Genomic DNA, 12462 nt, shown 5'->3' on the forward strand with positions numbered 1-12462 from the left:
TTCTTCAGAAGCTATTAGCTAACTCAAAGCATCAATATTCTTAGATCTCACCCATCATTTATCAAGTAGCTGTAACATTTAAGCTAAGGAAAATATACCCAACCAGAAAGGCTCCGTTTCTCACAAATCACTGGGATGGTTCAGAGGGGAAGGAAGAGCTTGCCACCTAGCACGCTGACCAAAACTGTGCCCAGCCCGGCGGCTGGGAATGTCCTTCTGCATGCTGCCCCAGCTCTCAGCGTGGAGCGCCGCAGGCCCAGAGCCCAGGGCCACGCTGCAGTGGCGCAGCAGGAAGAAGAGGATTTGCAACGAGGCACCTTTACTTCCTGTGAGAGGCTTGAGCTGCTTCTTGCAGCATCAGTGTCCTCTGACATCAGGGCTGAGACCCTGTGCTGGGTCTTTCTCCCAGGCCCCTGGGCTGGTCAGGATCTCCGTTGCCAGCGACTCCTGGCTGTGCTCACTCAGCCCAACCGTCCTGGGCTCCCAGAAGCACCCTGGTCCTTCCCACATTCTGGTCACAAGGACTGAAAGTGGATGGACTTGAGAGAGGGTCAGGAGGCTGAGACTGAAGACGGGGGCCCCTGAGGAAAAGGGGGCGCCCCAGAGGAGTGTCACTAGCCAGGGGGCAAGTCCCCGTTCTGGTTGGGCATAGGGAACCTCTATTCCCAGCCTGGGAAGGTTGGCGAGTACTTACTGGTTTGAAGCATACTTACTGGTCTGTAAAATATTAGGAGAGCCATGGGAGGGAGGAGCTGTGAGTGCAAATTACCATCATTATTACGACTCCCAGGAAAGAGGAAGGCCTACAACCCTAGCCCCACCTTCCGCCGGGAACAGCCCGCGTTTTAAGAGCTACACTGGAAAACAGAGCATCTCCTCTGGCCTCAGGTTCATTACCTGTGTAGTCCTCTTCGTCCTCGGGAACCTCGGCCTGGGACAGCGACAGGGCGGCCTTGGGTGGTTCTGGCTCTGGGGCCGAGAGCTCCAGCATCCGGGATCGAGACTGATGGGCGCTGAAGGTGGTATACGGGTGCTGGGCCGTGCCGTACAGGATGAGGCTCCACTCTTTCAACTTCCCTGGAAGGCACCAGACCCAGACTCACCCGAGGGTCAAGAGCCTCCTTTGGGAAGCCCTTGATGTGCTCTGGCCCCTTGGTCTGGCCAGGGGCCTCCGTCACCCACAGAAGTGCCTGGCCCTGCCCGGCTCAGGTCCCCAAGCCCTCCCCCCGACAGCAGGGCTCTGAGCCCAGCATCTTCCCCTCCTCGTCATCTGGGGACCAGGAACCCACCTCCTGCCCAGGCCACGGTCTCCGTCCCTGGGTCTCGGCACAGCCTCCCCCCATTGGCCCCCACCCCCATGATGGGCAGCAGGCCCCTCCCCATCTTGAAACATCCAGTGGGTGGATCTGGGGTGGGGCCTGGCACTCAGCCTTGTCCCGTTGTCCCCAAATGTGGTAACTGGGTTACACTGAGGAGTCCTGCTTTTTGGATGCTCCATCCTGGGTCTCGGGCTCCTTCCATCCCAGTTAGTCCAGGGCAGGTGGGCAAGTTTGGCAGGTGGCACAAACCCAAATGTCCACCGAGGCCGGGTGTGGGGAGGACCTCCTCAGGAACAGGAGGATGCCTGGCACCCACGCTGGTCTGGGTGTGGGGGGAGGACAGAGGCTCACAGGAGAGCAGCCGGCTGTGCATGGGGACGGGGCAGGGGCAGCAGGGGGCAGCAGGCGCCCCCCCCAACCGCCGCCTCCACCAGGGAGCGAGGCCCGTGCTGCTCAGTATCCTCAGGTGAGAACAGAGGGGAGACCTGGCCTGCAACGTCCAGGCGGGATCCCTGATGTAATAAAGCACACAAGGGCCAGGTTGGACGTGACCATGGGCCATGGGCCGGCTTCCCTTCTCACAACAGTGTGCCCAGCGTTTGGGACTGTGTGACCATGTCAGGGAGGTCACTGCTGTCACTGTCACTCAGGCGAGGGGCCGAAGGCCAGTGTGACCTGCCGGAGGACACGCGGCTCGTGCTAATGGGCTCCAGCTGCCCCAGCCCCTCAGGGTTTATTGAGAAGTGGATCAAACCAACACGAATCGATTTTGTCCCACGGCGGGGCACAGAGCAGTACTGTTTCTTTTTAACCATCATCCTGGCCAACTAAGGCCTCAGGTCCTGAAAGCCTGCAGCCTCCGAAACCCCCAAGTCAGCCCCTTCACTGCTTGGGCCTCTCCTGGCCTGGCCAGGATTGAAGGATGTGGGTCCTTCGATTCAAAAGAACCGTCCTGGGGCTTCCCTGGTGGCGCAGTGGTTGAGAGTCCACCTGCTGATGCAGGGGACACGGGTTCGTGCCCCGGTCCGGGAAGATCCCACATGCCGCAGAGCGGCTGGGCCTGTGAGCCATGGCCGCTGAGCCTGCATGTCCGGAGCCTGTGCTCCGCCACGGGAGAGGCCACAGCAGTGAGAGGTCCGTGTACTGCAAAAAAAAAAAAAAAAAAAAAAAAAAAAAGAAAAGAACTGTCCTGAGCTGACTGTCTCCCAGGACATGGTCTCCAAAGGGCCGGGCTCTTTCCGTGGCCATTTCCCTAACGCAGTGAGCGACGCTTACATGAGAAGTATTGATACTTCACACGGGTGCAGGTGCAGCAAACACAGGGCCTGTCTATGAACGATCATCCGTTCTCAACTCCCAGGGATCAAATTAAAGCTACATTTCAAAACCACAAAGGCTCTGGACATTTGAACTGCTGAGTGATGAACTGTCATTAAGGGGGAGCATAATAACTACAGGGCAGGGAACAAGGGCTCTGTGAGCTATAATTTGAATCGAGTTATTTCAATCCTATATGATGTCTCCAAAAACACCCACCAAAGGCCTCATCACTAAAATTAGATTCTTATTTTCGGATAGAGTTTTGGTAGGACAAACAAGAGAAGAGGGGCTGATCTAAGCTTGGGATCAGCACACACCCTGGGTGAGAGGGGAGAGCGGAATGAATTCCAAGAAACCAGGGAGCAGATCCTACGAGTTCTCATCACAAGGAAAAAACCCAGTTTTTTTCCTCTTTCTTTGTGTGTGTCTATAAGAGATGATGGATATTAACGAAACTTACTGGGGCAATCATTTCCCAATATGTGTAAGTCATTAAGCTGTATGCCTTACATTTATCAGTGCTACATGTCAATTGTATCTCAATAAAGCTGAAAAGAAAAAAATAATTCCAAGAAACCAGCAGTAGGAACTGCCTTGCAGGAGGGGCCCGGGACGGGAGGCTGGGGTTCAGGAATGGAAGAAAGACTTCATTTTTATTGTTTTCTCTTCTGGATTGTTTGATTAAAAAACAAACAAACCATGGCATATATTATATTACCTTTCACACACATGAATTTTAAAAATTGAGTTTAATTTAAAAATCTAGAAACAGGGCTTCCCTGGTGGCGCAGTGGTTGAGAATCTGAGAAACAAATAAAGAAGAAAATAAAAATCACCTCTAACTTGCCTGGCATATTCTCCTCTTGGCTACTTTCTATGCATGTTTGTTTTTCACATAGTTGAAATCATGCAGGACAGCAATTTATCTTTCTTCTCTAACTCAGCATCATGTTAATCACATCCAGAAATCATTTCTTCACCCTTTTATTGTCTTCTCCCCTTCATCAGACCAGAGTTGTCACGTGGGCAGGAATGTGCCTTTCTTACGTGGCATACTGGCCTCAGCGTGTGGCAAGTTTCTGGTATGTGTGCTCAATAAATGTTTGCTAAATTAATACACTGATATCTTAAAATATCAGCAAACTATTTCACTGTATGAATATAAGCATTTTCATAACCAATCTCTCATAATAGGTTATAACAGGACACGTGTTTCAGTTTCCTTTTCATTTTTGCTTTTATACATGAATTTGCAGGAAATATCACTTGCTGCATCTGAACTACTCTCCCCAGGCAGATTCTCCAGAGAGAATACAACGTTGTGAAGGCTCTTGACACATAATGTTAAGGGGCCCAATAACCCCTTCATGGAGTCTGGCATCTCATGAGGCTTGAGTCAGAAACTGCCAGGTAACGGACCACAGCGCCCCCGGGAAGAAGCCCACCTGGTATACAGCCCGCCTCCAACCCGCAGTCCCACCTGGGGCGAGTCAGAAGGATCAGACACCAGTGACTTGGCATCACAGGGTAAGGCAGAGATGCACAGGAACATGCAGCTCTGGGCTCTAGGCTTTAGGGTGGTCCTCTCCTCTCGCTGAGTCAACACTTATCCATGACCCCAAGGGTCCAGCCCACGCGAGGACCAGGTCCCACCACGCTCACCATGCCTAGAGCCTGCCCTCGCTTTGAGGAGATGAGACACCTGGAGGGAAGAACCAAGGAAGAAGCAGAAGAACAATCCAGGGCTACACCAGACCAGAGACCCAGTCCACACTCCACAGAACTGCCATCCAGAGGTGGGAGGACTTCGGAATGTTGGTCTGCTTTGGACAAAGCGTTTAACAAGAGTGTATTGGTTACTAGTCAAGACGTCAGCGTGCCTGTTCAAGCTTACCCTTACAAAACCCAACTAGTATCATTCATTCCTTAATTTCCTAGAAGAGGTCTGAAAAGATGCCCAAGGCCAAATTCCCTGGCTTTCTCTCCATCAGATTCCTGAGCCCCTAGAAGAAAAACGGTAAATCCACCTGCTTAAACACTCAGGGCCAGCACTGCTTGTGAGAGGCAGAGGATAATCCTAGCTAATGCCCCAGAGGCTGCCGATAAATGGCTTTATCATCATTCATCATCTTCAATGCAGTTCCCCCCTCAATGAATTGAATTTGTAATGAACAAACAGGATTATTCCTATTCAAAGAAAGGATGAGAATTAAGGGAAGACTGAGGTTGAATTTGCCAATAAGAAAGTACCAGCAGTAATGAAGCTTTTCTCTTCCAGCATTTTGAATTAAGCATTAAAAATCCTTGAGAGGGGAATTTACAATTGGAGACAAACCAGCTAAGAGCAGGGGAAAGGTTTTGTTAGATTAAGGACTCTGAGCTAATACTTTTGAATTCCTGGGTTTTCTTTGGCCATAAGAGAAGCTATTAACAATAAATAAAGAATTTATTAATTCTCCCCCCGCCAAACACTTACAACATTCAGGGAGAAATTCTTTAGTCGAAACACAGTAAAGAAAGAGAAGCCTATAATCAAGAAATATGCTTCAGTCTAAATAACACTCCAGGGGAAGCCTTTTCCTTCTGAGGTCCAGGGAACCTGTTTACAAAGTTTAACGCAGAGGTTTGGGTAAAGGGATTAAAAAGGCTCTCCTCCTTCTGTTTATAAAAATATACAAGGATGCTTTAAAAGGGTGAATTTTATGCTGTGTGAATTATATTTCAATAAAGCCGTTATATGAACTATTATACACTCACAGAAATATCAACCTTTACTCAATGAATTTAACATAGTTATAAATGTGCTTTAAGTCCACATTACGGCAAGCAAGAGGTAGGAAGATAGAGAGAATTTAGGAAATGGCCTAGAAAAGAAGAAGGAAGAGTGCACACATGTATGTGTCCCCTATGGACATGCACACATACACACATGCGTGTACACCTCCAGAGCTGGAAGTAAAGCCGGGCAGATGGGAGAATCTTCCCTATGATCTCGTAGCCATAAAAACCTTTCAAAATGGTATTTTCAGTGCCAGAAGGAGTATCTCAGAATCCCAAGCGCCAGTGTTTCTTTGGGTGAAGTGTGGAAGCACACATATCAGGTAAAGAACAATCACTTGTACATTTTGGTAACACACAAAACCGCACTTTTCTTAACGGCACCTACAGGGTGAGATAGAGAACACTAAAATACCACCTTTCAACGTTTTTCAGTTAGTTCAAAGTAATAAATTAACGGTTTGAAAAGACAAAGTCTGCTACACGGGCTATAACAGGACAGCGGTCCTTCCCGCCACCCTCTCCACCTTTCCGCGTCCTGCCCGAGACTCAGCCTCTTGTCAGGCTCCGAGCGGGCCCTTCTAGGGTAAATGCTCATGTGCTCTGTCCAAGCTCCTGAATTCTAGCCATCGTCCAGTGCCTCCTTACCCAGGACATCGAGAATCCTTTCTCTTACACTATCCTCCACATGCCCACCCCACTCCCTCTTCATTTTCTGGGAGGCTTCCTCCTCCAACCTATCTCTTGCCTTTCTAATTTTTGCCTCATATTTTAAAATTTCAAGTCATTTATCTGGTCCTCCCAATGTTCCTTTTTAAAATGCAGCATCCTGTTCTTATTTCAGCACTGAAATACTTAATCTTCCCTGAGGATACCTATGAGATAATAGAAATTATATATTGGTTCCTACCCCCGGTTCCTGGCACAGGGCTCCTAAAACCCTTGTCAATTCCCAAGTGAAAAAAATACTAGGAGCAACTTTTGTTCTAATGAGGTGACTCTGGTGGGCTCCTGGGTGGTTCCTGGATGGGGGCTGGTCACCAGAAAGACCAAGCCAGGATTCGGAGCTTGGACTTTTCAGCCCCACCCCCCATTTCTCTAGAGGGGAGAAGGGCGAAAAACGGAGTTGGTAATTGACCGCGCCTACATGAGGAGGCCTCCAGAAAATCCCAATAGCATGGGGTTCAGGGAGCTGCTAGGTGGGTGAAGACATCTACCCAGGAGGGTGATGCATCCCAACTCCACAAGGACAGAGGCTCCTTCACTAGGGACCCTCACAGACCCTGTGTATCTCTTCCCCTGGCTGTTCCTCTGTACCGTTTTATCATAGCCTTTAATAAACTGGTAAATGTAAGCAAGTGTTTCCTTGAGTTTTGTGAGCAGCTCTAGAAAATTAACTGAACCCAAGGAGGGGGTCTTTAGATCTACAGGGCAGTCGGTCAAAAACACAGGTGATAACCCAGGCTTACAACTGGTGTCCGAAGTGTGTGTGTGTATGTGTGCGGGGGACAGTCTTGTGGGACTGAGCCCTTATTAGCCTGTGGGGCCTGACTCTGTCCCCGGGTAGGTGGTGCCAGGATTGGGTTGCATCGGAGGACACCCAGATGCTGCTGCAGAGAATTGTTTGCTGTGGGGGGAAAACCCCACACATTTGGTGACTAGAAGTACCAGAAGTTAAGAGTTCTGTGTTAACAATAAAGGAGACACACAGGAGAGAAACACAGGAGGGAAGAAGAACTGGCCTTTTCCCTACTTGGGTTTTCTATCTTGGAACATCAACTCTAGTTTTTTTGAAGTTTTGCTGTTGTTGTGCTTTTTTTTTTTTTTTTCCGTACGCGGGCCTCTCACTGTTGTGGCCTCTCCCGTTGCGGAGCACAGGCTCCGGACGCGCAGGCTCAGCGGCCATGGCCCACGGGCCCAGCCGCTCCGCGGCATATGGGATCCTCCCAGACCGGGGCACGAACCCGTATCCCCTGCATCGGCAGGCGGACTCTCAACCACTGCGCCACCAGGGAGGCCCTGTTGTTGTGCTTTTGTTTGCTTTTCCTGCCTGAATTCCCTCTTACCTCCAAGTTTATTCTCTTCAGGGTTTGTGTCTGTTCTAATGTTGCATAATCTTCCTGAATGTGTGGAGGTCCTTCTATATTTAGCAGTGAGGCACTTAGAATGATTAGAAGTTCTGCATGCTGAAATGTGAAAAAGCACTTTTGGTTTATTGATTTTGTATTTGGCAAACTTGCTAGCCTGAACAAAATGGGAAAGGAAATGTTATCCTTGCACGCCAGATAGCTTAGATGTAAACAACGTTTGTTTTCATAGTAAATGCAAGCACTTCCTACCAGAAACAATGGAGATAAGAAGAAAATGTAATATCTTTAAAGTACTGAAATGAAAAAAAAAATAGGGCTTCTCTGGTGGTGCAGTGGTTAAGAATCTGCCTGCCAATGCGGGGGACACGGGTTCAAGCCCTGGTCCGGGAAGATCCCACATGCCATGGAGCAACTAAGCCCATGCACCGCAACTACTGAGCCTGTGCTCTAGAGCCCACAAGCCACAACTACTGAAGCCCGTGTGCCTAGAGCCCGTGCTCTGCAACAAGAGAAGCCACCACAATGAGAAACCTATGCACCACAACGAAGAGTAGCCCCCGCCTGCCACAACTAGAGAGAGCCCGCATGCAGCAACGAAGACCCAATGCAGCCATAAACAAATAAAAAATACTGCCAACCTAGATCTAGAGAAAACAACCATTCAAAAATGGGTGGAGGACTTCTCTGGTGGCACAGTGGTTAAGAATCCACCCGCCAATGCAGGGGACACGGGTTTGAGCCCTGGTCTGGGAAGATCCCACATGCCGCGGAGCAACTAAGCCCGTGCACCACAACTACTGAGCCTGTGCTCTAGAGCCCGTGATCCACAAATAGTGAGCCTGTGTGCCCCAACTACTGAAGCCCATGTGCCTCAACTACTAAAGCCCATGCACCTAGAGCCTGTGCTCTGCAACAAGAGAAGCCACCGCAATGAGAAGCCTGCACACCACAACAAAGAGTAGCCCCTGCTCACCACAACTTGAGAAAGTCCACACACAGCAACAAAGATCCAACACAGCCAAAAATAAATTAATTAATTTTAAAAAATGGGTGGAGTCACAGCACCATCACAATGGCTTCCTCTAAGCAGAGTCAAAATCAGTGTGTCAGTAAAAAAACCTATTTTAAAAAACAAACTGAAGATGGGTTGAAATAAAGATATTTTGGAATAAATCCAAGCAGAGCAAATTCATGGCCAGCAGACCAGCATGATAAGAAATGGTGAAGGAAGTTCTTCAGATAGAAGGAAAATGGTCACAGATGAAAATCTGGATCTACAGGAAAGAACAGAGTACCAGAAATGGTGACCATGTAGGTAAATATAAAAGAGTAGCTTTTTTTTTTCTCTCTTAATTTCTTTAAAAGACAATGACTGTCTTTAAAGCAAAAATATCCCTGCAAGATGGAGTTTGTAATGTGTACAGAAGTTACATATAGCACACAACTACAGCAGAAAGTGGGGAGGAGTATTAACTCCAAGTCTACAGCGACAATCACAAAATAGGCTAAAAATCCTAAAGGAAATAAGATGGAATATTCAAAAATATTTAATCCAAAAGAGACAGGAAAAGAGGAACTTTAAAAAAATACTGTTGGATTTAGTTTGTTAATATTGAACTTGGGATTTTCCTATTTACGTTCCCAAGTGACACTGGCTGAAAAGCCTCCCTTCTCATAGTGGGCTGTTGGGAGTTGGTATCAAGGATATTCAGGCTTCATCAAACTAACTGGAGACTCTTTTTTCCCCTCTTTTTCTACTGTCTGGAAGAGTCTGTGGAATACTGACATTACCTTTCTTCCATTTAAATGTTTAGTAGAATCTGTCAGTGCATCTAACCAGCCCTGAGTTTTCTTTTAAATTACAGAATCAATTTCTTTAATCACACAATTTTAATTTTTGTTTCTTCTTGTGTCAATTTTGCTGTTACATTATTTTTGGTCATTTCACTTAACATTTCATTTTTTGGTCACAAAGTTGTTTATAATATCTTCTTATAATAACTTTGATGTATACAGGATCTATAATAACGTTGTACTTTTTCATTCGTGAAATTATATACAGATGACCCTTGCACAACGCAGGGGTCTGGGGTGCCAACCCCCATCTATAACTTTACAGCCAGCCCTGCATCTGCAGATTCAACCAGCCACAGACTGTGTTGGACTGTAGTTCTTATTAATTGAAAAAAAAAAAAATTTGCATCTAAGTGGGCCTGCGCAGTTCAAACCTGTGCTGTCCAAGGGTCAACTATATTCTCAGTTTTTTCCTTGACCAGTCTTCCCAGAGGTTTATCAATTTTATTAGTGTCTTCAAAGGACCAACTTAGGGCTTTTGTCAATTCTCTCTATGTACGTTTGTTTTCTATTTCATTGATTTCTGCTAGTTTAAAAATTCATTTTTTCTGCTTTCTTTGAGTTTATGTTGCTGGTCATTTTCTACCATCAATCTTTTTTTTTTTAACATCTTTATTGGAGTATAACTGCTTTACAATATCGTGTTAGTTTCTGCTGTAAAACAAAGTGAATCAGCTATACATATACATACATCTCCATATCTCCTGCCTCTTGCGTCTCCCTCCCACCCTCCCTATCCCACCCCTCTAGGTGGACACAAAGCACCTATCATCAATCTTTAGCCTTTCTTCTTTTCTAACACATGCAGTTGGGAACGTACATTCCTCTCTCATCCCTACTTCACCTGCATTACCTGTTTGGATATGCAGTATTTTTATTATCATCCAGTTCCAAAGATTCCCTATTAAATTATTATTATTATCCTTTTTAAAAAATAAATTTATTTATTTTATTTATTTATTTTTGGCTGCATTGGGTGTTTGTTGCTGCACACGGGCTTTCTGTAGTTTCAGCAGGCGGGGGATACTCTTCATTGTGGTGTGCGGGCTTCTCATTGTGGTGGCTTCTCTTGTTGTGGAGCACAGGCTCTAGGCGCATGGGCTTCAGTAGTTGTGGCACACAGGCTCAGTAGTTGTGGCACATGGGCTCTAGAGTGCAGGCTGAGTAGCTGTGGCACGTGGGCTTAGTCGCTCCGCAGCATGTGGGATCTTCCCAGACCAGGGCTCGAACCTATGTCCCCTGCATTGGCAGGTGGATTCTTAACCACTGTGCCACCAAGGAAGTCCCTCCCTATTAAATTATGATTATTTTCCTTTGACACATGAGTTGTTTAGAAGTGTTTTTTAACTATCAAATGTATGGGCTTTTTCTAGTTATCTTTTAAATTTTGATTTCTTACCTGTAATCTCAGAGGACAGGGCTTATATACTACCAATCCTTGGAAATACTCTGAAGTTTGCCAAATGGTCTACTACGTGGCCAATTTTCAGGAATAATCCACCTGTGATTGAAAGGCAAGTGTGTTCTTTGGTTGTTGGGTGTAGGTCCATTGGTTAGACCTAAATTGTCAACTGTGAAGTTCAAATCTTCTCTTCCTACTGATTTTTGCTATTTTGTCTATCAAATATATTTGAGGTGTGCCAAATCTCCCACCTTGGGTGTGAGTCTGTATTTTTCTCTTTGGAGCTTTAACAAATTTTTGCATTATATATTTCGAGGCCACGTTAGAATTGAACCAAATCTTTTATCAACGCGCAGTGACCCCCTTCAGCTTTGGGATTGCTTTTCACCATAACGTTTCTGTTTGTCTGATGTTAACGTAACTACATCAGCTTTCTTTGGTTAGCATTTGCTGGGTCTATCTTTTCCCATGCACTTTATTTTTAACTTTGCAGTTTTCTTATATTTTAGATATTGTTCTTACATATAGTTCCATCAGTCTGTCCTAGCAGGAAGAAGACAGCATAATTAAACTAGGATAATCCAATAAGGCTTTAATAAAGAGACCATTTACAGAGGTGTCAGCAGAGCAAAACAGAGCCACAGGGGACGATGGAGTTCCCCGGGGCTAGAAACAGAAGGGGTGTTTAGCCCATAAGTGTACAATAGTCTACCGGCAAGGGGAGGGTGGGGCTGTGACCCCGAGGGATGCTGGAGGGATAAATAACTCTGAAAGAAACATCTCCTTCCTCCTTCCATTCTCCTGCTGGAGTTTCCCTCTGGCTGAACTCCACCACCAGCCACAGGCAGACAGTTTGTGTATAGACCAGTCTCAGGCAGAGTGAGGCAGACAGGAGTGCACAGGGGTCTGGTAGGTAAATCAAATACGCCCGGCACAAAAGCAAACACATGTAAAAAATCTAGTCTGACAATCTTTGTCTTCTAAATGAAGCAATCTATTTACCTTTATTGAAACTATCAATACGGCTGGACTTATTTTCACAACTTGTTTTGTATATTTTAGTTGCTTTGCTAGTTGTCCTATTCTTGGTCTTTCTGTTGCCAGATGCAGAAGCCCACAACATCTCTTAACGTTTCGATTTTGTCTTTGTTTTGGGGTAATTCGTTAGCAATTTATGAAAAATATTTACCTTATACTAAAAAAAAAAAACCCAAATCAAACAGATTCTGAAAAAAATCAAATCACAAACAAACTGGGAATAAAAAAAAGAATTATCAAAACTCTGGAGAAGAAATTTAAGATTATCTTAAAAATATATATAAGTCAAATAACAGACCAGAAAAAAATATTTATAGGAGCTATGACCCAGAAAGGGTTATTAAATTTGTATTTTACATGGAGTACCTATTAGCTTAATAACAATACTGACTATTCTCTGGAAAAAAAGAAAAAGGGCAATTAAAAACACACACACACTTTGTACACCAACATTTGGAAAAGTGTTCACCCTCCTTAGTAATTATCGCAATGCAAATTAAGGAAAGATATCATTTATCTCCTCGAGAGCTGGCAAATGAGTGCCTACTTGTGCCTGATGAAGTTGTATGTTGGTTCAACCATTTTGAAAAGCAAATTAGTAAAATGTATCCAGCGTAGGTATACTTGTGGTTTCCACCGCTTATTTGTCCTAGTAATTTTA

The 12462-nt window shown here is 45.8% G+C and overlaps 1 protein-coding gene across 3 annotated transcripts in view; it reads right to left on the bottom strand.

The window, feature by feature from the left end:
- PCSK6 (proprotein convertase subtilisin/kexin type 6) overlaps nt 1-12462 on the bottom strand; it is a gene marked incomplete at its 5' end in the record, with an annotated part of 195603 nt that overhangs the window by 22172 nt on the left and 160969 nt on the right. Inside the window, 2 exons of one of the 3 annotated variants that reach the window (XM_082618306.1) lie at nt 714-752; nt 898-1077. In XM_082618306.1, the coding sequence (XP_082474432.1) occupies nt 714-752; nt 898-1077 (219 nt within the window). Of the gene's footprint in view, nt 1-713; nt 753-897; nt 1078-4223; nt 4460-12462 lie in introns of those variants that run through there. The other 2 variants (XM_082618307.1, XM_082618308.1) reach the window with 2 other exon arrangements.

The sequence above is a fragment of the Mesoplodon mirus genome (genome assembly GCF_964341445.2).
Source record: "Mesoplodon mirus genome assembly, chromosome: 4".
NCBI lineage: Eukaryota > Metazoa > Chordata > Mammalia > Artiodactyla > Ziphiidae > Mesoplodon > Mesoplodon mirus.